At 42.3% G+C, this 23,344-nt stretch overlaps 2 protein-coding genes and 13 non-coding genes across 16 annotated transcripts; all 15 read right to left on the bottom strand.

The window, feature by feature from the left end:
- Window positions 1-1,586: 1,586 nt before the first annotated feature.
- LOC148102740 (trace amine-associated receptor 1-like) lies at window positions 1,587-2,099 on the bottom strand. Its single transcript, XM_087841290.1, has one exon. It carries the CDS (start codon window positions 2,097-2,099, stop codon window positions 1,587-1,589), a length of 513 nt encoding a protein of 170 aa, XP_087697416.1.
- A 3,630-nt stretch (window positions 2,100-5,729) lies between these two features.
- trnak-uuu (transfer RNA lysine (anticodon UUU)) lies at window positions 5,730-5,802 on the bottom strand. Its single transcript has one exon. It is a non-coding gene; the product is annotated as a tRNA-Lys (tRNA).
- Window positions 5,803-6,229: 427 nt separating this feature from the next.
- Window positions 6,230-6,302, bottom strand: trnaf-gaa (transfer RNA phenylalanine (anticodon GAA)). The gene has a single exon. It is a non-coding gene; the product is annotated as a tRNA-Phe (tRNA).
- Window positions 6,303-6,817: 515 nt separating this feature from the next.
- On the bottom strand, window positions 6,818-6,890 carry trnak-uuu (transfer RNA lysine (anticodon UUU)). Its single transcript has one exon. It is a non-coding gene; the product is annotated as a tRNA-Lys (tRNA).
- Window positions 6,891-7,310: 420 nt separating this feature from the next.
- Window positions 7,311-7,383, bottom strand: trnaf-gaa (transfer RNA phenylalanine (anticodon GAA)). Its single transcript has one exon. It is a non-coding gene; the product is annotated as a tRNA-Phe (tRNA).
- Window positions 7,384-7,898: 515 nt separating this feature from the next.
- Window positions 7,899-7,971, bottom strand: trnak-uuu (transfer RNA lysine (anticodon UUU)). Its single transcript has one exon. It is a non-coding gene; the product is annotated as a tRNA-Lys (tRNA).
- A 420-nt stretch (window positions 7,972-8,391) lies between these two features.
- Window positions 8,392-8,464, bottom strand: trnaf-gaa (transfer RNA phenylalanine (anticodon GAA)). Its single transcript has one exon. It is a non-coding gene; the product is annotated as a tRNA-Phe (tRNA).
- Window positions 8,465-8,979: 515 nt separating this feature from the next.
- On the bottom strand, window positions 8,980-9,052 carry trnak-uuu (transfer RNA lysine (anticodon UUU)). Its single transcript has one exon. It is a non-coding gene; the product is annotated as a tRNA-Lys (tRNA).
- Window positions 9,053-9,478: 426 nt separating this feature from the next.
- Window positions 9,479-9,551, bottom strand: trnaf-gaa (transfer RNA phenylalanine (anticodon GAA)). Its single transcript has one exon. It is a non-coding gene; the product is annotated as a tRNA-Phe (tRNA).
- Window positions 9,552-15,765: 6,214 nt separating this feature from the next.
- On the bottom strand, window positions 15,766-15,838 carry trnak-uuu (transfer RNA lysine (anticodon UUU)). The gene has a single exon. It is a non-coding gene; the product is annotated as a tRNA-Lys (tRNA).
- A 421-nt stretch (window positions 15,839-16,259) lies between these two features.
- On the bottom strand, window positions 16,260-16,332 carry trnaf-gaa (transfer RNA phenylalanine (anticodon GAA)). Its single transcript has one exon. It is a non-coding gene; the product is annotated as a tRNA-Phe (tRNA).
- A 515-nt stretch (window positions 16,333-16,847) lies between these two features.
- Window positions 16,848-16,920, bottom strand: trnak-uuu (transfer RNA lysine (anticodon UUU)). The gene has a single exon. It is a non-coding gene; the product is annotated as a tRNA-Lys (tRNA).
- A 420-nt stretch (window positions 16,921-17,340) lies between these two features.
- Window positions 17,341-17,413, bottom strand: trnaf-gaa (transfer RNA phenylalanine (anticodon GAA)). Its single transcript has one exon. It is a non-coding gene; the product is annotated as a tRNA-Phe (tRNA).
- A 515-nt stretch (window positions 17,414-17,928) lies between these two features.
- trnak-uuu (transfer RNA lysine (anticodon UUU)) lies at window positions 17,929-18,001 on the bottom strand. Its single transcript has one exon. It is a non-coding gene; the product is annotated as a tRNA-Lys (tRNA).
- Window positions 18,002-21,432: 3,431 nt separating this feature from the next.
- LOC148102727 (uncharacterized) lies at window positions 21,433-23,344 on the bottom strand. 2 transcript variants are annotated; one of them, XM_087841288.1, is made up of 4 exons: window positions 23,272-23,344; window positions 23,044-23,180; window positions 22,111-22,167; window positions 21,433-21,989 (listed from the first exon to the last, which is right to left on the bottom strand). In XM_087841288.1, the coding sequence occupies exons 1-4, from the start codon at window positions 23,324-23,326 to the stop codon at window positions 21,942-21,944; spliced, it is 297 nt and encodes a 98-aa protein (XP_087697414.1). In that variant the 5' UTR covers window positions 23,327-23,344; the 3' UTR covers window positions 21,433-21,941. The 2 variants fall into 2 exon arrangements, with proteins under 2 accessions (XP_087697414.1, XP_087697415.1); XM_087841289.1 differs by having other exon boundaries at window positions 21,433-21,986.

Raw genomic sequence — 23,344 nt, 5'->3', positions numbered from 1 at the left:
CCAATCCGTCTGTCGATCTCCGGCTCCCTTCTCCCATCACTTGCGAACAAGACCCCGAGATACTTGAACTCCTCCACTTGGGGCAGGAACTCATCCCCGACCCGGAGTGGGCACTCCACCCTTTTCCGGCTGAGAACCATGGCCTCAGATTTGGAGGTGCTGATCCTCATTCCCGCTGCTTCACACTCGGCTGCGAACCGCTCCAGTGCAATCTGGAGGCCCTCACCCGATGAAGCCAACAGAACCACATCATCCGCAAAGATCAGAGATGAGATTCTGAGGCCACCAAAGCGAAAGCCCTCCGCCACTTGGCTGCGCCTAGAAATCCTGTCCATAAAAATTATGAACAGAACCGGTGACAAAGGGCAGCCCTGGCGGAGCCCATCACCCACCGGGAACGAGTCCGACTTATTGCCGGCAATGCGAACCAAGCTCTTGCAACGGTTATATAGGGATCGAATGGCCCGTAGCAATGGGCCAGACACCCCATAATCCCGCAACACCTCCCACAGGACACCCCGAGGGACACGGTCGAATGCCTTCTCCAAGTCCACAAAACACATGTAGACTGGTTGGGCAAACTCCCATGCACCCTCAAGTATCCTCGAGAGGATAAAGAGCTGGTCCAGTGTTCCGCGACCAGGACGAAAACCGCATTGTTCCTCCTGCATCCGAGGTTCGACTAGCGGACGAACTCTCCTTTCCAGCACCCTGGCATAGACTTTCCCGGGGAGGCTGAGGAGTGTGATCCCCCTGTATTTGGAACACACCCTCCGGTCCCCCTTCTTGAAGATGGGGACCACCACCCCGGTCTGCCAATCCACGGGTACTGCCCCTGATCTCCACGCAACATTGCAGAGGCGTGTCAACCAGGACAGCCCTACAACGTCCAGAGCCTTCAGGAACTCGGGGCGGTCCTCATCAACACCAGGGGCTCTGCCACCAAGGAGTTGTTTAACTGCCTCAGTGACCTCGCCCCCGGAAATTGGCGGGCCATTCCCCTCATCCCCAGACTCTGCTTCCTCCTCGGAAGACGCGTCAGTGGGATTAAGGAGGTCCTCGAAGTATTCCTTCCACCGCCTGACAATTTTCTCAGTCGACGTCAGCAACGCTTCGCCAGCACTATATCACAATGCTGGCTCAAAACACCCAACACCCTGACAGGTTACGTGAATTGGTGAATCTAAATTGCCCATAGGTGTGAATGTGTGTGCAAACGGTTGTCTGTCTCTGTGTGTTAGTCTGCCTTGTGATTTTCCTTAGATATGCTTTTTAAACATTTTAATTCAAATTTCCATGAATACATTATCAACTTACTTATTTAAATCACATACTGTAAGACGCAAAAACTGATCACTTCAGCAGAATAGTATCATTGAATCTGTTCACCTTCCATTAGTGTTTCCCTAATTAAACATGATGTTTAAAAGAGTTGCAGAATATGTATCATTCGGAACAGACATTAAAAATACATAGAAGCATTTTCTTTTAGTCTTCTGCTTGTGTCATTGTTAGTAGTCTTTATCATTTCAAATTTCATGAATGTGCACCAATTAAAATGCTTTTGAGCTTTTCAAAACAACAAGTCAATCACTTTGAAATATTTTTCCAGAAATAATTGTTGTAAAAGCTGACCTGAACCAGCTATAAAAGAAAGCATAAATTAATGGATTTAGCATTGAATTTGACAATGTAAGCCAGTTAAGTGTTTCAATAACTGCAATTGGTGTTTCATTATATGTTATAGGCTGAAAGATAATACAAAGAAAGTAAGGAGTCCAACATAAGAGAAAAACTCCTATAACAATAGCTAGAGTCTTGGTGGCCTTTTTCTCCATCTTACTGGCAGTTGCTCCAGACTGTGTGTTCTGACATGTTGTATTCTGGATGCTGTTTACTTGTTTTTGTGCAACAAGAAAAATCTTCAAATAGATACTAAGCATTATTATGACTGGGATATAAAAGGAGAAAATGCATGCGAGAGTGGTTGATATTAGAGCTTCTGATAAACAGCTTGCCTCACATTTTCCTTGGTTAAATCCCACAATCGTGATGCCAATTTCAATTAGAACAGCAACTCCCCAGATCAACAGAATCATTATACTGACAACACAATCATTTTTGTTAAAGTCATTCATTTCACCAATTCTCATTTCACATGCACTGGCTTAGAATTTAATTTAACTCAAACAAAATAAAAATTGAACTGCTTAATGTTTACTGGTGATGGCCAGAGGGGCCGATGCCGCAATATGGCAGCCTCGCTTCTGTGAGTCTGCCCCAGGGCAGCTGTGGCTATAACTGTAGCTTGCCTTCACCAGTGTATGAATGTGAGAGTGAATGAATAGTGGAATTGTAAAGCGCTTTGAGGGGTCCCAAAAAGCGCTATATATATGCAATCCATTATTATTATTATTATTATTATTATTATTATTATTATTATTATTATTATTATTTACTGAAGTCCTGTACCACACATGATCAGTCATTAAGTCCTTAGAACAAAGGTGTGTGTTTGGCTCTCAACTCAACCTTAACACAGCAGAAGGAATAAGGTGCCCCATTGTGGTGCTATTCAGTATTCCAGGAAAATAATCTGTTTTACAGGCTGTAACACCATTCGGCCCAGCTCCAATCATTGTCACATCTCAAATTAAATGAAAAAGTAATCACAGATCCAGATTTTATATGTATAATGTACAATAAGACTACAGGGTTCCAGGTCCAGGGGCTATGAGGTCATTGTATAACCAAAGTGAGAGCTTCTACACAGGCAGAAGCCTGAGCAGGGTACTTCTGATGTCCTTTTCCCTACCTATACTTTTCATTTACCCCTTGAAGGACTCTAACCAGATGTCCAAACACTGCACCAATCCACCAGTCCAACTTGCACTCCGTCTCATCACTCAGTAATAAGATTCCAAGATACTTGAACCCTCTAGCTTAAGGCAGCCTCTCTCCCCTAATCCAGTGGGAGTATTCCACTATTTTCTGACAGAGAACCATGGCATCCAATTTGGATGTACTAAATCTCATGCCGTCCATTTCACAATTGGCTGCAAACTACTTCAGCGCATGCTGAAAGTCATGCGCTGATAAACCCAAATGAATCACAGCATCCACAAAAAGCAGGGATGCTACTTCTAAAGCAGACCATCCTCAGCCTGGCTACGCCTTGAGATCATGTCCACAAAAATCAGAAGCAGGATCAGAGACATAGGATGACCCTTTTGAAGGCAAACACCAGTTGAAAATCTACTTAACTTTTTGCCAGAGTTGTGCTCTCACATTGGTTATACAATGACCTCATAGCCCCTGGAACTGGAGCCCTATAATCTTGTAGTACATGTAGTAGTAGACCAGGGAATTTGGTAATAAGCACGGAATCTACTTTTCTCCTGTATTCAAGGTTTGATAATTGGCTGCAGTTTTCCTGGAAGACTGGGCAAGTTTTACTAAGTTGGAAAAATCTAAACCTGAAGAATGAAAAAAATAATACATTCATGAGCAGTGATGGGAATAATGGCATTACAAGTAACTGCGTTACTAACGGTGTTACTTTTTTCAGTAACGAGTAATCTAACTAATTACTATTTCTATCGCTGCAACGCCGTTACCGTTACTAACAATAAAATGTGGTGTGGTCACGTTACTATTTTCAACAGACGGTTGAATCTGTGTTCACCTTACCGCACCTTATATCAGTTGCACGGGAGTAGCTGTAAGTAATCTGGGCACTACAGCTTTATGCAGCTGCGCGCTCCTGCGGACAAAAATCACTTTCTGCCCGATGATCACTTTTTGGCACAAAAACTGGAGCTAAGTGGGCAAAACAATCGCATGAGTGCTGCTGTTTGACTTAGGACAAATAAAGTAGTCGTGGTAAGCCAATCACATGACCACTTTAAGATGACAAAGCAACAAGGTGATATATACCAGTTTTTAAATTGTGTTGATAGGCCAAGTTAAACCAGAGTTTGAACAGAGGCGGTGGTTTACGACACCAACTCTCTGCCATCTATAATCCAGTTTTGAGATCCCTTCCCAGACGCCTTAACGCCCACTCACATCCTGGGCCATCTGACCTCAGGAATTCTCATGATAAGGTGGGGCCAGGTTTCACAATGAACTCACCCGAAACTCTGGCTGATTAGGACCCACACCCAGTTCCACACCTTGGCTCAGGCGATTAGAGGATCATCAGGGGGTCCTTTTGTCCCTCTGTGGGGGGACACTCCCACTAGGTTTATATCTGGGACTCTCCACCATTTGACCTTAGAACTGAAGAAGCTTCTCGGATGAGAGGTGAAACGTCTTCAAGTAACTTAAAGAAGTCCAGACGCTTTTCTTTGCAAGCTCCTTTGACTACGATGACCTGGATGACTGAGAACCTTCACAGACACTTAAACCAGAGTTATGATAAACAATATATAGGCTACGTTTTTTGTCAATAGTTTCGTCACGTTTACTGTTTAAGGAGAGCGCTAGTGAGCACTCTCTGCTTATGACCAAAAAAACCCCCCCCAAAAAAACCCCACACACAAAAATCCCCAGCCTTTTGTGATGGTGGAAAAATGCACCATGTCGACCAATCAAAAATGATATGGCAACATGACATTTGGTTGTTTAGGAACAGGGGGAAGTTTTAGGAGTCATGGTGAGAGAGAGAGAGAGAGAAAGAAAGAAATAAAGACAGCAGAAAAAGAGAGCGAGCGAGTTTTGAGATTGTGATGTTTAGCATGTTTGGAGTGTGTAGTTAATGTGTTGTCTTGTGTGGCTAGTGTGTAGTCTTGTGGATAGTTTTGTGTTGTGTGTCAGAACAATGAGGCGACTGCTGTGTCCAGGTAGAAAACAGGAGTGATGCACCTGCTGCTGTCAGACCTGCAGGTATCAGTCCTGTGATGTTCTCCTTTATAGTGGACAGAAATATTTGGAGTGGCACAAATAATTTGTGTGGCATCTTATTTAATGCAGAACAGCTGATTGTTATGTAAATAGTTTGAAATTGTTATTAAAAAGGGGTAAAAGGTAAATACATGCAAATAACTTTGTTGTTTGCAAAACTTGTGCATATGATTTTAAAATTGACAATTTATATTTGCATTTAAAGTTATTAAATATGATTCAAAAAACATGTTTGTGGTTGTTACAATAAAAAATACAACTTTTTCTATTTGGTTTTTATGTTTTTTGTCTGATTTTAGATCAATTGTCTTAATACAGTATGTCAAAATGAAAACATAACTGTAAATTCAGACACATGAGGTTGTGCTGAAAAGGATGATACCAAGCAAGGCAAAGTAAATAGTTTTTAAAGGTGAAATGTAGAGGAAACATCAAAAGTAGTTAAAAATGGCCAATTAAACCCCGGACCCCAGAGGGTTAAAAAATTTTTTAAAGTAACACAATAGTTACATTTCAACTAATTAATCACTTTTAGAATGTTGTAATTCAGTTACCACTCAATTACATTTTTGAAGAAGTAACCAGTAACTATAATAAATCACTTTTTCAAAGTAACTTGCTTATACTTGCTATAAGATTCTTTATAGAGCTTGTACGGTGGGATAATCTGAAAGAGGCCTCTGTCCCTGATATCCACAAATCCCACATCGTCATCCCACCTGCAGTCTATGGACTTTGCAAAGGATGAAAATGAGGTCACAGAACTATCAAGAACAACTGAGCGTGTTAGGTAAATCCATGGAAGGGCAAGGATCCAAAGGAGACACCTGGACAGGGACTTGAACCCTGGACCCTCAGATTAAAAGTCTGATGCTCTTCCATCTGAGGTACCCAGGCAACAAGAGACACATGTTTGTCCTCTGGGCCACATATTGTCTTTCTTTTCTGTAAAAGCGTGATGTCTTATCCTCTCTTTTTACTGTAGGTACTGGTGAGGATTTGCAGTTAGATATTATTAAATCGTCATTTCAGACAAGAGCCAAGGGAAGGAGTTGATTCTAGGGGAAACATGGCTAGGCTGTATTATGACGTGTGATCACCCAACCTACTAAGCCTTAGGTAAGTCAGTGGTATAATGGGTGAGGCCTAAGAGCTTGTGGAGGAGGACCTTCTTCAAATTCAACCTCCACTTGATGGACGTGTGCAAGCTGCACCATCTGTGTTCGTTTTTTCATTTGATGGCAATGATCCACGTAGTTGTAGGCCATATAATGAAGTCCTACGAACAAACCTACCAAGCCCTAGATTGTGACGAAAGGAGATTTGCCGAAACCCAGGATCGAACTAGGGTCCTTTAGATCTTCAGTCTAACGCTCTCCCAGCTGAGCTATTTCGGCACGTTTTGCAAAGGAAAGTGCTCAAAAATTGCATTCTAATGACCAGTCAGGTCTACAGCTGGCCAAAATGCACTACAGCTGATCTTCTGAGACAGTAGATCAACGTGAAGTGAACTTTTAAGCTTTGGATTTAATAGTGAACTGTGATGAACTTTGCTCTCTTAAATGTTGTCCAGCCCAAAGTAAGACAGAAAAAAAGTGAAAGTGTAACGTGTCGAGAAACCCAAGGCGGATTTGGTGAGATTGGCATGTCTTAGACAGCAGGTTTTGCAAAGGAGCTGAGCTGAGAACCAACTGGCGGTGAAATGGACCGAGGGGCAGGGAAAGATTCTTTACAGAGCTTGTACGCTGGGATTATCTGAAAGAGGGCTGTGTTCCTGATATCCACAAATCCCACATCGTCATCCCACCTGCAGTCTATGGACTTTGCTAAAGATGACAATGAGGTCACAGAACTATCAAGAACAACTGGGCTTGTTAGGTAAATCCATGGAAGGGCAAGGATCCAAAGGAGACACCTGGACAGGGACTTGAACCCTGGACCCTCAGAGTAAAAGTCTGATGCTCTTCCATCTGAGCTACCCAGGTAACAAGAGTCACATGTGTGTCCTCTGGGCCACATATTGTCTTTCTTTTCTGTAAAAACGTTATATGTTATCCTCTCATTTTACTGTAGGTGAGGATTTGCAGTTAGATATTATTAAATCGTCATTTCAGAAAAGAGCCAAGGGAAGGAGTTGATTCTAGGGAAACATGGTTAGGCTGTATTATGACATGTGATCACCCAACCTACCAAGCCCTAGGTAAGTCAATGGTATAATGGGTAAGGCCTGGGAGCTTGTGGAGGAGGACCTTCTTCAAATTCCACCTCCACTTGATGGACGTTTGCAAGCTGCACCATCTGTGTTTGTTTTCTCATTTGATGGCAATGATCCACGTAGTTGTAGGCCGTATAATGAAGTCCTACCAACAAACCTACCAAGCCCTAGATGGTGACCAAAACAGCTTTGCCGAAACCCAGGATCGAACTAGGGTCCTTTAGATCTTCAGTCTAACGCTCTCCCAGCTGAGCTATTTCGGCACGTTTTGCAAAGAAAAGTGCTCAAAAATTGCATTCTAATGACCAGTCAGGTCTACAGCTGGCCAAACTGCACTACAGCTGATCTTCTGAGACAGTAGATCAATGTGAAGTGAACTTTTAAGCTTTGGATTTAACAGTGAACTGTTATGCACGTTGCTCTCTTAAATGTTGTCCAGCCCAAAGTAAGACAGAAAAAAAGTGAATGTGTAACGTGTCGAGAAACCCAAGGCGGATTTGGTGACATTGGCATGTCTTAGACACCAGGTTTCGCAAAGGAGCTGAGCTGAGAACCAACTGGCGGTGAGTTGGACCCAGGGGCAGGGAAAGATTCTTTACAGAGCTTGTACGCTGGGATTATCTGAAAGAGGCCTGTGTTCCTGATATCCACAAATCCCACATCGTCATCCCACCTGCACTCTATGGACTTTGCTAAAGATGACAATGAGGTCACAGAACTATCAAGAACAACTGAGCTTGTTAGGTAAATCCATGGAAGGGCAAGGATCCAAAGGAGACACCTGGACAGGGACTTGAATCCTGGACCCTCAGATTAAAAGTCTGATGCTCTTCCATCTGAGCTACCCAGGCAACAAGAGTCTCCTGTTTGTCCTCTGGGCCACATATTGTCTTTCTTTTCTGTAAAAACTTGATCTCGTATCCTCTCATTTTACTGTAGGTGAGGATTTGCAGTTAGATATTATTAAATCGTCATTTCAGACAAGAGCCAAGGGAAGGATTTGATTGTAGGGAAACATGGCTAGGCTGTATTATGACGTGTGATCACCCAACCTACCAAGCCCTAGGTAAGTCAATGGTATAATGGGTGAGGCCTGGGAGCTTGTGGAGGAGGACCTTCTTCAAATTCCACCTCCACTTGATGGACGTTTGTAAGCTGCACCATCTGTGTTTGTTTTCTCATTTGATGGCAATGATCCACGTAGTTGTAGGCCGTATAATGAAGTCCTACCAACAAACCTACCAAGCCCTAGATGGTGACCAAAATAGCTTTGCCGAAACCCAGGATCGAACTAGGGTCCTTTAGATCTTCAGTCTAACGCTCTCCCAGCTGAGCTATTTCGGCACGTTTTGCAAAGCAAAGTGCCCAAAAATTGCATTCTAATGACCAGTCAGGTCTACAGCTGGCCAAACTGCACTACAGCTGATCTTCTGAGACAGTAGATCAATGTGAAGTGAACTTTTAAGCTTCGGATTTAACAGTGAACTGTTATGCACGTTGCTCTCTTTAATGTTGTCGCACCCAAAGTAAGACAGAAAAAAAGTGAAAGTGTAACGTGTCGAGAAACCCAAGGCGGATTCGGTGAGATTGGCATGTCTTAGACAGCAGGTTTTGTAAAGGAGCTGAGCTGAGAACCAACTGGCGGTGAAATGGACCGAGGGGCAGGGAAAGATTCTTTACAGAGCTTGTACGCTGGGATTATCTGAAAGAGGGCTCTGTCCCTGATATCCACAAATTCCACATCGTCATCTCACCTGCACTCTATGGACTTTGCTAAAGATGACAATGAGGTCACAGAACTATCAAGAACAACTGAGTTTGTTAGGTAAATCCATGGAAGGGCAAGGATCCAAAGGAGACACCTGGACAGGGACTTGAACCCTGGACCCTCAGATTAAAAGTCTGATGCTCTTCCATCTGAGGTACCCAGGCAACAAGAGTCACATGTTTGTCCTCTGGGCCACATATTGTCTTTCTTTTCTGTAAAAACGTGATGTCTTATCCTCTCATTTTACTGTAGGTACTGGTGAGGATTTGCAGTTAGATATTATTAAATCGTCATTTCAGACAAGAGCCAAGGGAAGGATTTGATTGTAGGGAAACATGGCTAGGCTGTATTATGACGTGTGATCACCCAACCTACCAAGCCCTAGGTAAGTCAATGGTATAATGGGTGAGGGGTGGGAGCTTGTGGAGGAGGACCTTCTTCAAATTCCACCTCCACTTGATGGACGTTTGTAAGCTGCACCATCTGTGTTTGTTTTCTCATTTGATGGCAATGATCCACGTAGTTGTAGGCCGTATAATGAAGTCCTACCAACAAACCTACCAAGCCCTAGATGGTGACCAAAAGAGCTTTGCCGAAACCCAGGATCGAACTAGGGTCCTTTAGATCTTCAGTCTAACGCTCTCCCAGCTGAGCTATTTCGGCACGTTTTGCAAAGCAAAGTGCTCAAAAATTGCATTCTAATGACCAGTCAGGTCTACAGCTGGCCAAACTGCACTACAGCTGATCTTGTGAGACAGTAGATCAATGTGAAGTGAAATTTTAAGCTTTGGATTTAACAGTGAACTGTTATGCACGTTGCTCTCTTTAATGTTGTCCAGCCCAAAGTAAGACAGAAAAAAAGTGAAAGTGTAACGTGTCGAGAAACCCAAGGCGGATTTGGTGACATTGGCATGTCTTAGACACCAGGTTTCGCAAAGGAGCTGAGCTGAGAACCAACTGGCGGTGAGTTGGACCGAGGGGCAGGGAAAGATTCTTTACAGAGCTTGTACGCTGGGATTATCTGAAAGAGGCCTGTGTTCCTGATATCCACAAATCCCACATCGTCATCCCACCTGCGGTCTATGGACTTTGCTAAAGATGACAATGAGGTCACAGAACTATCAAGAACAACTGAGCTTGTTAGGTAAATCCATGGAAGGGCGGTACTTCCGGTTTATGTGACTATGGCGTAGGTCGCACCGAGCGCAGCTCCTTCAGAGTCTAGTTATTATCTAGCATTTCCAGGCACATTTTGACGGGTTTTTTTTTTTTGTATAGTTCCGAGACAAGACTGTTTTTGCTTTTTGTGTTTAGAATGTCGCGTAAGGTTAATAAGAGCGCAAGCACCTCTCAGCCGAACTTGCGGCCTGCTGCTAACACTGCATCCCCGCCTCGTGTTAAAACTTCGCCACTACCTGGGTCGCCCGATACGCCGCTCGTCGATACGGAAAAGTTCACGAAGGCTGAACTCCTCTCTGAACTTCGTGAAGAAATTTCAGCACTGTTTAAAAAGGAACTGACGGCAGCGTTTGCGGAGAATCCCACGTCTATCAGGTCCGACATACAGCAACTAAAAACGGACCTTTCCTCAGATATAACTACCATGCGGCAGGAATTCGCTGGCCTCAGAAGCACAGTTACGGAGATGGAACAGTCTCTCTCCACATGCACGGATGATATTGTTCACCTCCAAGCCAAAGTGGATGCGATGTCAAAGGAGTTTGCCAAATTGGAGAATAAATGCGAGGATTTGGAGTCCAGGTCTCGCCGCAATAATATCCGCATTGTTGGTGTGCCAGAGGAGAACGTCCTGTCTGCTACAGATGTGTCCGTGCTGTTGATGGAGGCATTTCAGCTTGGGAAGGAGCCGCTTGTAGACAGAGCCCACCGAACTTTGGCCCCCAAACCTAACACCGGTGAACGTCCCCGCGCTATGGTTGTGAAGCTGCACTATTACGCGGACTGCGCTAGGATTCTCCAGAAGGCCAGGGAGCTGCAGAGGGTACAGATAAATAATATGACCATTTCTGTGTTCCCCGACCACACCGCTAAGACAGCACGGGCCCGTGCGGCTTTCAATGAGGTCCGTCGCCAGCTTCGCAGCATCCAGGGAGTCCGATTTGGGATCCTCTATCCAGCAAGGCTACGGATCACTTATCAAGGAGTGCAGCGCGACTTCGTCTCGCCAGATGAGGCCAAGGAATATATTAAGACTATAACCACGCGATAAAAATATAGCGGGACAATGTTTGTTTGTTTGAAATAGCGAATGATGCTAATCCAAACATCATTGTGGTAAGCTAAGTTTGTTACTCTGCCAAACACTTGTTTTGTTTTACCTGTCTAATAGTAAAATATAATTGTGTTGTTTTTATTTTTATTTGTGCCTTTTAATCTATTGAGAAATGACTCTGTTGGAGCTTTGGTTTGATACGGTTCGTTTCGTAGTCGGGAGCGTTTTTGTTCAGATTGCTCCGGGTGGGAGCGTGCACTGCCGTCTCCATCGTTTGGGGATGGGGGCTTTTGCTGTGCAGGGGGGAGGCGGGAGGGTGTGTTTGACGTATTATTATTATTTTTATTCTGAAGCTGTATTTCTGTTGTTGTGGGTTTGCTTTGTGTGTTTGTGTGAGTGTGTTTTTCCCACTTGTTCTTTTTTGGGGGGTGAAGAAATAAGTATTTTCTCTTTTATCTTTCTGCAATGATCAGCACTTCAGGTCAGTCCTTAGGCAATAGTGGTATTAGATTTTTAACTTGGAATGTCAAAGGTATGAATAGCCCAATTAAACGATCTAAAATATTCTCGCATCTTAAACGTTTAAAGAGTGATGTAATGTTTTTGCAAGAGACCCATTTGCGAAATAGGGATCATCTTAGGCTCAGGTGCCCATGGGTGGGACATACTTTCCATTCAATGTTTAATTCAAAAGCCAGGGGGGTGGCGATCTTAATAAACAGAAGGGTACAGTTTACAGCCTCTGAGATTAAAGCTGACAAAAACGGGAGATATTTGGTTGTTGTAGGCACCATGTACAATGTACCCGTCCTCTTAGTCAATGTGTATGCGCCGAATTTTGATAATCCAGGTTTTACAGATGCACTTTTGAGTAGTCTCCCTTCCCTTGATACTCATCTTTTGATATTGGGTGGTGACTTAAACTGTGTTATTGATCCTGCCTTAGATCGCTCGAATCCTCGGACCCTGACCCAATCCTCTATGTCCAAGTCTATTTTAGAGTTTATGTTTCAGAATGGTTTTGTAGATCCCTGGAGGTTTTCTAACCCTACTACCAGAGCGTACTCTTTCTTTTCTCAGGTACATCAGTCCTTTTCGCGGATTGATTATTTTTTTGTGGACGGTTCCCTTATTCCAAAAGTACTGTCATCTACATATCATCCAATTGTCATTTCCGATCACGCACCACTTAGCGTTGACATCAAGCTCATAGCCCAGTCCCCTTTTTCCTCACCCTGGAGATTTAACTCTTTGTTGCTTTCAGATGAGGGATTTGTTACCTTTATCAAATCCGCAATTGATGAATGTATGGTGTTTAACGACAGCGATACTGTTACAAGGTCATTGCTTTGGGAATCTCTTAAGGCATATGTGCGTGGGCAAATAATTTCTTTCTCTGCCCATTCCACTAAAAACCACAAAGCCAAACTTCAAACTTTGACTGCACAAATTTGTGACATAGATAGACAGGTTGTTGCCAATCCCACTCCTGATTTGCATAAAAGACGACTTGACTTGCAGACCGAATTTGATTTACTTTCTACGGCAGATGCTGAACGTCTTTTACTTCGTGCGCGTGCGACTTATTACGAACATGGTGATAAGCCCAGAAGGCTTTTGGCCCATCAGTTAAAACGTCAGGCCTCTTCTCGATTAATTTCTCAAATTAAAGATGCGGCAGGCAACTTGGTCTCTGATCCAAAGGAAGTAAATGAGGTGTTTAAGAGGTATTATTCCTCCCTATATGAATCTGAATCTGCTGCTGACGCCTCTGAGGTGGATTCTTTTTTTAACGGTCTTACAATGCCCACTGTCGATCCTGTTATAGCTGAACAATTAGATGCCCCTTTTAGGTTGGATGAAATTGTGCATGCAATCAAGACCATGCACAATAGTAAGGCACCAGGACCTGATGGGTTTTCAGTTGAATTTTTAAAAACATTTATAGACAAGTTAGCCCCACTACTTCTTTCAGTGTATAATGAATCTTTTGAATGTGGTCTATTGCCCCCTACATTGTCTCAAGCACTAATTACTGTTCTCTTAAAGAAGGGTAAGGATCCTACGTCTTGCACCTCATATAGGCCTATTTCACTGCTGAATGTGGATGTTAAAGTCTTGGCAAAAATTTTAGCAATTCGCCTTGAAAAGGTTCTTCCTACTATTATTTCAGATGAACAGAATGGCTTTATTAAAGGCCGCCAGCTGTTCTTTAATGTCCGCACGCTTTTGAATGTCATTCTTTCCCAACACTCGGCCACTAATCCAGAAGTAGTTATCTCACTTGACGCTGAGAAAGCTTTCGATCGTGTGGAGTGGAGCTTTCTCTTTGCGGTCTTACAAAAATTTGGTTTCAGGGACAGATTCATTTCATGGATTCGACTGTTGTACAAGGCACCCCAAGCCAGTGTCTATACAAATGGTGTTTCCTCTGGCTACTTCTCATTGTCACACGGTACGAGACAGGGTTGCCCCCTGTCCCCCCTACTTTTTGCTATTGTAATTGAACCCCTATCTATAGCTTTGAAGGCCCTTCCTCATTTTCATGGTATTTCCCGGTCAGGCCTTGACGTAAAATTGTCTTTATATGCAGATGACCTGCTTCTTTATGTTTCTGATCCCTTATCTAGCATACCATCGATTGTGTCTCTATTAAACAAGTTCGGCTCTTTGTCAGGTTACAAAATAAATCTTCTTAAGAGTGAATGTTTCCCCATAAATTCTTTAAGTCTTACACTTAAGCAATCTGACATTCCTTTTAGACTTAGCCCTGCCGGCTTTAAATATTTGGGAGTTATCGTGACTCGTACTTTGTCTTCTCTATACTCTTCCAATTTCTCCCCTTTAATGACTCAAATTCAATCAGATTTTCAGAGATGGAAATCGCTACCTTTGTCCCTAATTGGTCGGATCAATGCTGTAAAGATAAACATTTTGCCTCGATTGTTATTTCTGTTTCAGAATATTCCTATATTTTTACCTAAAGCTTTTTTCAAAAAGTTAGACCAGCTAGTTACATCGTTTTTGTGGGGAGGGAAACATCCCAGGGTGAGGAAATCATTATTACAGAGACTGACATTTGATGGTGGTCTTGCCTTGCCTAACTTTTTATTTTACTATTGGTCCTCTCATATTCACAAATTGACCCATTGGCTTGAATCTCAAGAACTGCTGTGGTGCAAACTGGAGCACCTGTCGTGCACTTCCTCATCCTTAGAAGCTTTATTGTTCTCTCCACTACCACTTAAGCCTTCTCATTTCACCCAAAATCCCGTGGTACAGTCTAGTCTAAGGATCTGGTCACAATTCAGGAGTCATTTTAAGTACATCTCTGCATCAGTACGCATGCCCATCACACAGAACCATCTGTTTACTCCTGGCCTCATTGATGGTACCTATGTACAGTGGAAGCGTCATGGTATTAACACGTTTAAGGATCTCTATAAAGATGGCACTTTCTTAACTTTTTTAGACCTGTGTTCAGAAACAAATCTTCCAGCTGCCAATCTATTCCGTTATTTTCAGGCACGGCATTGTACTTCTGCTCTCTTCCCCTCCTACCCTCTTCTTCCAAATGTCCAACCGTGGGAGGAATTCTTATCCCTTAAACCCAATAAGAAGTCAATTATATCTTTAATATATAAACGACTTATGGATTTAAATGTCCATTCAGTTGCTAAAATTAGGGGGGCTTGGGAGCGGGAGTTAGGCGTAATATTTTCGGATCAGCAATGGGAGAAAGCAGTATCCAATGTCCGTTATAGTACGTCCTGTGCCAGGTTACAACTTATCCAGTTCAAGGTGTTGTACAGGGTTTACTATTCAAAGTCTCGTCTGTCTGAGATTTACCCACAAGTAATGGATCAGTGTGAGAGATGTCATGCCACCCCATGTGACCTAGGCCATATGTTCTTTCTGTGCCCAAGACTCCATGGCTTCTGGAGTCAGTATTCAGTTATTCTTTCCAAGGCTCTTGGGACCCAAATCTGCATGGACCCTTTTCTAGCTGTTTTTGGGCTTCCAGTCAACACTGGTCTAACCGACCCTACACACTTCAAAATATTAGCCTTTACATCACTTTTGGCTAGACGTTGCATCTTACTCCTTTGGAAATCTTCAAAGCCACCTTCAGTTTCTTTTTGGTTTAGAGATGTGATGTCATTTCTTAAATTGCAAAAGATAGGCCTTGTGGCGAAGGGCAAATACAGAGAATTTTATCGTATCTGGGGCCCCTTCGTAAACTATTGCAAGTCATTAAACGCTCTACCAGCTGATTAATATCATATGTCCCCCCCCCCCCCCCCCTTTTTTTTTTTTTTTTTTGTTTTGTTTTGTTTTGTTTTTTTGTTTTGTTTTTTTTTTTTTTGTGTGTGTGTTTTGGGGTTTGTTGTTTGTGTTTGTTTTGGGTTTCTTCTTAGGTTTTGTTTTGTTTGTTTGTTTGTTTTAATTTTATTTAAGCGTGTGTGTGGGTGTGCCTGTGTGTGTGTGTGTGTGTATATTATCGTATCTGTTCATGTAAGAAAAACTAAAAAATATGTGAGGGGAACAGATTGTATTGTCACTGTAAACTAATGTACACTTGTCTCTCAATAAAAATATGGAAAAAAAAAAAAAATCCATGGAAGGGCAAGGATCCAAAGGAGACACCTGGACAGGGACTTGAACCCTGGACCCTCAGATTAAAAGTCTGATGCTCTTCCATCTGAGCTACCCAGGCAACAAGAGTCACATGTTTGTCCTCTGGGCCACATATTGTCTTATTTTTTCTGTAAAAACATTATATGTTTTCCTCTCATTTTACTGTAGGTGAGGATTTGCAGTTAGATATTATTAAATCGTCATTTCAGACAAGAGCCAAGGGAAGGATTTGATTCTAGGGAAACATGGCTAGGCTGTATTATGACGTGTGATCACCCAACCTACCAAGCCCTAGGTAAGTCAATGGTATAATGGGTGAGGGGTGGGAGCTTGTGGAGGAGGACCTTCTTCAAATTCCACCTCCACTTGATGGATGTTTGTAAGCTGCACCATCTGTGTTTGTTTTCTCATTTGATGGCAATGATCCACGTAGTTGTAGGCCGTATAATGAAGTCCTACCAACAAACCTACCAAGCCCTAGATGGTGACCAAAAGAGCTTTGCCGAAACCCAGGATCGAACTAGGGTCCTTTAGATCTTCAGTCTAACGCTCTCCCAGCTGAGCTATTTCGGCACGTTTTGCAAAGCAAAGTGCTCAAAAATTGCATTCTAATGACCAGTCAGGTCTACAGCTGGCCAAACTGCACTACAGCTGATCTTCTGAGACAGTAGATCAATGTGAAGTGAAATTTTAAGCTTTGGATTTAACATTGAACTGTTATGCACGTTGCTCTCTTTAATGTTGTCCAGCCCAAAGTAAGACAGAAAAAAAGTGAAAGTGTAACGTGTCGAGAAACCCAAGGCTGATTTGGTGACATTGGCATGTCTTAGACACCAGGTTTCGCAAAGGAGCTGAGCTGAGAACCAACTGGCGGTGAGTTGGACCGAGGGGCAGGGAAAGATTCTTTACTGAGCTTGTACGCTGGGATTATCTGAAAGAGGCCTGTGTTCCTGATATCCACAAATCCCACATCGTCATCCCACCTGCAGTCTATGGACTTTGCTAAAGATGACAATGAGGTCACAGAACTATCAAGAACAACTGAGCTTGTTAGGTAAATCCATGGAAGGGCAAGGATACAAAGGAGACACCTGGACAGGGACTTGAACCCTGGACCCTCAGATTAAAAGTCTGATGCTCTTCCATCTGAGCTACCCAGGTAACAAGAGTCTCCTGTTTGTCCTCTGGGCCACATATTGTCTTTCTTTTCTGTAAAAACGTTATATGTTTTCGTCTCATTTTACTGTAGGTGAGGATTTGCAGTTAGATATTATTAAATCGTCATTTCAGACAAGAGCCAAGGGAAGGATTTGATTGTAGGGAAACATGGCTAGACTGTATTATGACGTGTGATCACCCAACCTACCAAGCCCTAGGTAAGTCAATGGTATAATGGGTGAGGGCTGGGAGCTTGTGGAGGAGGACCTTCTTCAAATTCCACCTCCACTTGATGGACGTTTGTAAGCTGCACCATCTGTGTTTGTTTTCTCATTTGATGGCAATGATCCACGTAGTTGTAGGCCGTATAATGAAGTCCTACCAACAAACCTACCAAGCCCTAGATGGTGACCAAAAGAGCTTTGCCGAAACCCAGGATCGAACTAGGGTCCTTTAGATCTTCAGTCTAACGCTCTCCCAGCTGAGCTATTTCGGCACGTTTTGCAAAGCAAAGTGCTCAAAAATTGCATTCTAATGACCAGTCAGGTCTACAGCTGGCCAAACTGCACTACAGCTGATCTTGTGAGACAGTAGATCAATGTGAAGTGAACTTTTAAGCTTTGGATTTAACAGTGAACTGTTATGCACGTTGCTCTCTTTAATGTTGTCACACCCAAAGTAAGACAGAAAAAAAGTGAAAGTGTAACGTGTCGAGAAACCCAAGGCGGATTTGGTGAGATTGGCATGTCTTAGACACCAGGTTTTGCAAAGGAGCTGAGCTGAGAACCAACTGGCGGTGAAATGGACCGAGGGGCAGGGAAAGATTCTTTACAGAGCTTGTACGCTGGGATTATCTGAAAGAGGGCTCTGTCCCTGATATCCACAAATTCCACATCGTCATCCCACCTGCACTCTATGGACTTTGCTAAAAATGACAATGAGGTCACAGAACTATCAAGAACAACTGAGTTTGTTAGGTAAATCCATGGAAGGGCAAGGATCCAAAGGAGACACCTGGACAGGGACTTGAACCCTGGACCCTCAGATTAAAAGCCTGATGCTCTTCCATCTGAGCTACCCAGGCAACAAGAGTCTCCTGTTTGTCCTCTGGGCCACATATTGTCTTTCTTTTCTGTAAAAACGTGATCTCATATCCTCTCATTTTACTTTAGGTGAGGATTTGCAGTTAGATATTATTAAATCGTCATTTCAGACAAGAGCCAAGGGAAGGATTTGATTCTAGGGAAACATGGCTAGGCTGTATTATGACGTGTGATCACCCAACCTACCAAGCCCTAGTTAAGTCAATGGTATAATGGGTGAGGGCTGGGAGCTTGTGGAGGAGGACCTTCTTCAAATTCCACCTCCACTTGATGGACGTTTGTAAGCTGCACCATCTGTGTTTGTTTTCTCATTTGATGGCAATGATCCACGTAGTTGTAGGCCGTATAATGAAGTCCTACCAACAAACCAAGCCCTAGATGGTGACCAAAATAGCTTTGCCGAAACCTAGGATCGAACTAGGCTCCTTTAGATCTTCAGTCTAAAATGTTGTCCCACCCAAAGTACGATAGAAAAAAAGTTCACGTTTGACATATCGAGAAACCCAAGTAAGATGTTTGCAAACTGCTAGACTTTGCTTCAAATGTGAAGGTCACAAACAGTTGTGTGCTGCCTGTGTCAGTTTTTGTTGATGAAGCGTTCAGTTGCGAGCTTGAAAGCTGCAGCTGTGTGAAGTGATAACAACTAAAAGTATATGCCGAAGAGCATAAAAATGTGGACGTGTCCGCCGTGGTTTGTTTACAATAATGTATTGTGTAAGTACTATTGCTGTATGGGTCACTCAATGTAAAATCCATAAATTTACTTAACTTACTCCTATCATACAAAATATTTGTAAAGCGGATTCTGACTCATTATTTATATTACATGCACAAACACTATACATCCATATTTTATTCACATTAGAACACAGAAAATAATACTAATATTAGAATTTAGAAGAATAAATTTTACTGTTTCATAAAAAATATAACTTCATTTTCAATTTCATGGCAGCATTACATTTCAAGTGACTTTCCAGGAAAGGCAGGAAAATAGGGTGTTGCTAGAAAGAAAAAATTATAGACTAATTTCAAAATAATGTTGTGTAAAAAAAAAAAGTAAATAAATTGAATAATTAATCATCTCCTCTACGTAGTATCAAATAATCTGGACAAACCCGTGCGCAAACCCAAGACTGATTATTATTCTGTCATCAGCTCGCCTGAACCCGAACTTTAAAACGCCACACTTTCTCATTTTAAATATTTAATGTGTTTTCCATTTTCCATTCCTAATCAAACACGGGTTTATGAGCCTTGCAGATCATTATTTTAATTTTACACAACAATTTTTTTGGAATTGTTTCTAGACTGACCCTAATGATCACTGTAGGGGTTTGGTGCGACAGGCTTTGTGTGCTCAACTGCAATAAATCATGAGTGTTGGGAGGAGACCAACTAAAAATGTATTGCTTTGCATCTATAATTAGTTCATATCATATTTACTGTGCAGTAATACTATGAGGCCTGTGGGTTACTGTCTACCTTTAATGATAAATGATGTGTTTATTATCATTAAATTTTGTTTGTGTTCTGCACATTCACTTATATGTTACTATTTGATGTATTTAGAAATTATCAATATTTCAACTCTAAAATATATCTAAAATATATTCAAAATAATGTCTTGAGGCTAAGAACATATTTTGAATTTGAGGGGGGGGGGATGTATATCTGATCTCCCAACCCTCAATGCCACAGAATTGACAGTTTGGATTTTGCAAGAGAGCACCAAACATGGGACATTGAAAGGTGGAAGAAAGTTTTAATCTCTGATGAGAAAAAATGTAACCTTGATGTTTTCCAACGTTTACTGGCATGACCAGTAGATCCCACCTGAGATATTTATTACGCGCCACAGTGGAGGGGGCACCATAATGGTCTGGGGTGCTTTTTCCTTCAGTGGAACAACGGAGCTTCAGGAGGTGCTGGAGCGTCAAACGGCCGTTGGCCATGTCCAGATGTTGCAGAGAGCATCCCTCATGGCTGAGAGCCCTTGTCTGTGCGGTAACGACTGGGTTTTTCAACAAGACAACGCTACAATACACAATGCCCACAGGACAAGGGACTTTTTCCAGGAGAATAGCATCATTCTTTTGAATCCTGTGTCTTCCCCTGATCCAATTGATAACCTTTGGGGATGGATGGGAAGAGAAGTTTACAAAAATGGACAACAGTTCTGCCATTTTTCAAATGGTCTTTTGATAAGGACTGTATTAGCTGTTTTGCTGTTCCACAGGTTGTCCACCAGAGGGCACACCTATTTTGAAACACAAAACGATATAGAAATGTGTGTGGTCTTGTCATTGTTGTGCTCTCTCTCCCTCTCCTCTGTCTTTTGTCTGCCTGGGCAGAGCTCCCGCCTCTGGCCCACGCACCTGGCCTGATTACACACCTACCGATGATCTGCCTGATTTCCTGGCCACTATTTAAGATGACAATTCTGTGCTTCTCATCGCCGGATCATTGCGTAACCTGTTTTAGTGCAGCGCAGGCAAAACCTGTTTATTCTGTGCAAAGCGCTAACTTGTTTCTGACCATTTTCTCCTGTATATAGAATCCCCTGGAACTGTTCCTGTTTCCTGTCCTGGATTGTCTGAGAGCGGCTGAGTGGCGTAGTGCGTGTGGGACAAAAAGTATGAGTGTCTGACGAGGAGTGTGGAGAAACAGCGAAGGAGCATTCATATGTGGACTTCTCCCTTTCTTCCCCCACAGATTCCTGGAGCCCTGCACTTTGTATATATCACACATTTTCTGTAAAACAAAAAACAAAAAAAAAACAAACCTACTGACTTATCTTTTGAAAGGAAACCTTGGTCTGCACCTGAGTCCATTCGGTACTCAGGTGTATGTATCTCTACATCTACTCTATTTCTTGTAAGAGCAGCTCTCCTGAGCTCCAGTACTGATACTTAGCCAACCCTACCTTCTTCTTTTTCTTTTTTTTTACCTTAGAGAATAATATGTCTTGTGTTGCAGTTGAATCATCTTAACTGGGTCCCAGTTTTGTCAAAGGTAGCCACAGTAGTAAATCAGCTCTCATTTATAGACAGATTTTCTAAATAGAAAGTGTCTGTATACCACACCTGAGGTCTTGTTCCATTAATTGGACTCCAGATTTACTCCTTCCTAAGCCAAACAGCCCAGCCTAAGCCCAGCCATCTCACTGAGGGTGGTTGGTTGGTGCACAGCAGATGTTTGACTTTCAGTCTTGGGATTAGTCATTTCTAGTGCCAGGCATCAGAATCAGTTCATTAAGTACATTTAAACCCCTAAAACTTCTTTTGTGGATCCTTTGTTCAATGTGAAAAGAAGCTCTCTTCTTTATTTCAAAACCTAAAACTTTGCAGTGTGTCAGTGTGTTATTTTTTAAAACTGAGGTAAACTAAAGCTGCTGCTTAATATGTGCACGCTTTATTTGATTTTGCAAATCAGGTTGACTGCTCCCTCCACATTCTTCAACTACACCTTTACAATTATTCCACTTTGAAAACAAAAGAATAAGAATAAAAGAATTTAAAGAATACATTAAAAGCACCAAATAACCATAACATTTAAGCCCATGATGAGTATATGTAAACTTCTGACCACAGTTGTAGATCTCAGTTTATGAGGGAATAAAACAACACTGAAAAATTACGTGCGCTGAGAAACACAACACAAAGGTGGCGTAAAAGATGATTATTGGTTTGAAGACTTGACTTTCAATAGTGCACACATATCTGTATCTGGTATAACATGCAAAATTAGTCAAATATGTCATGCCTCTATGCTGTATTTCATTAAAGACTACTGATAATATTCTGCTGCAATCATTTTTGTATATTTTTTTGTCGGTGTAATCAAACATCATCAATCAAACCCAAGCTTCCTTTTGTCCAATAACAACACGGTCATCTTGTGCTCTCTGCTCTCTCTTCGCTACATCCCAGATCCTTCATCCACCACAGTTTCCTTCCCAGGGCTCTGCTACAGGACAACAGTATTTCAGCCAGGCTCTACTCACAAACCTCTTGTGAATTGTAAAAAAATTTGCTCTTTTTAATAGGATAATAAATGCAGAATTCAACTTCAAGTAATTACAGCTTACATAGTTTATGTCCTTCTGGGAAGCATCTCCATTATACCGCAGGCTGGAACTCTCCTCCTGTAAATGAGTTGTTATATTCATGAGCTCTCTCTAGCAGAGGTCTCTGTTAATAATAATAATGCTGTATGGGTTAGATTTATGCAAAGCAACACAACAAATACCCAAGTGTACAACATGACAGACAGCCCACTTAATCACATTCCACCTCTCTGCTGGCTTTCACGCTGGTTATCTGATACGTGTAGCAAATGCACTAAGTAACAAAGTCAGTGTTAATGGGCTTCGCGGTGTCTTCAGATTCCAGGCCTGGTATGTAGGAACACGGTAATGATACATGTCTCAGTGACTTGCTTGACTAAGTTACACATTATGCCGGTTAAACAGAGGAGTGCTTCTCGACTTAGGAGTCCAGTTTCTGGGCATTGTCTTTGTTCTTTAGGTTTATTTTCGTGTGGATAGAATCTCAAGTCCATCTGGCCAAATGGGGACATGGCCTACTTTTACCTAAAATATTTCTCTTCACAGTGTCTGCAGCTACTGACATTTACACTTGTTTTGGAGGTTTTTTTGTCTGTTTGATTTTGTTTTTTGAGGACTGCAGAGAGGATTGTGGCGTGAAAGATCTGTAGATGACATACACTCTACATGCAGTTTAAAACGAAACAATGAAAAGGAAATGCATCAGTAACTAGTACAGAATGTCTCAGCATAAATTCCCTTATCTCCCTTAAACTCCCTTATCTCAAATGTGCTGGTTATTCAGCTCATTTTCTAACAATAACATTTTAGCACGTGAAGATGTTTCACTCATTTCGTGCTAAGAGTTCCAAAATAGTCTGTATTGTCTACTATCAGAAAAGCAGTTGTTAAAATCAAAGTAAACATAAGCTACAAGTGTGGGCGTAAATCTGTGGCACTTTCCTCCTTACTTACATTTCCTGCGTTCACGTCTATCAGCTCTTCAGCCTCACTGAGTTCGGTGCTGCTGCAGCCTCCAGGGAAACACCTTGATGGTTCCTCCTCTCTTGTTTTTTGCAAAAAGTCAGACGCTGTTGATTTTCTCAACAGTGCTGCCACACAAACAGGTGAGGCAGATACATTAATTTAACACCGAATTTCCTCTAGATGTAAATATTCTGTCCTATCATAAAAACATTTCACCTCCGTCACAGATGTAGTTGACCGTGAGCATCACAATCAGCAGCTTTACCGCCATGTCTTCTTGCAGACTGTC

The sequence above is a fragment of the Neolamprologus brichardi genome, chromosome 5, assembly GCF_056152115.1.
Source record: "Neolamprologus brichardi isolate AB-2024 chromosome 5, ASM5615211v1, whole genome shotgun sequence".
Taxonomy (NCBI): domain Eukaryota; kingdom Metazoa; phylum Chordata; class Actinopteri; order Cichliformes; family Cichlidae; genus Neolamprologus; species Neolamprologus brichardi.
Note: the sequence above shows the minus strand (reverse complement) of the source record. Positions and strands in the feature narration are given on the sequence as shown.

Excerpts from the sequence above, each read along its gene's own strand:
- LOC148102740 (XM_087841290.1), bottom strand. The coding sequence starts at position 2,099 with ATGATTCTGTTGATCTGGGGAGTTGCTGTTCTAATTGAAATTGGCATC.
- LOC148102727 (XM_087841288.1), bottom strand. The coding sequence starts at position 23,326 with ATGGCGGTAAAGCTGCTGATTGTGATGCTCACGGTCAACTACATCTGT. Across the intron at positions 23,181-23,271 it reads CAACTACATCTGTGACGGAG|CACTGTTGAGAAAATCAACA; the intron begins GTGAAATGTTTT and ends TTTGTGTGGCAG. Across the intron at positions 21,990-22,110 it reads CCCAGAAGGACATAAACTAT|CAGAGCCCTGGGAAGGAAAC; the intron begins GTAAGCTGTAAT and ends GTTGTCCTGTAG.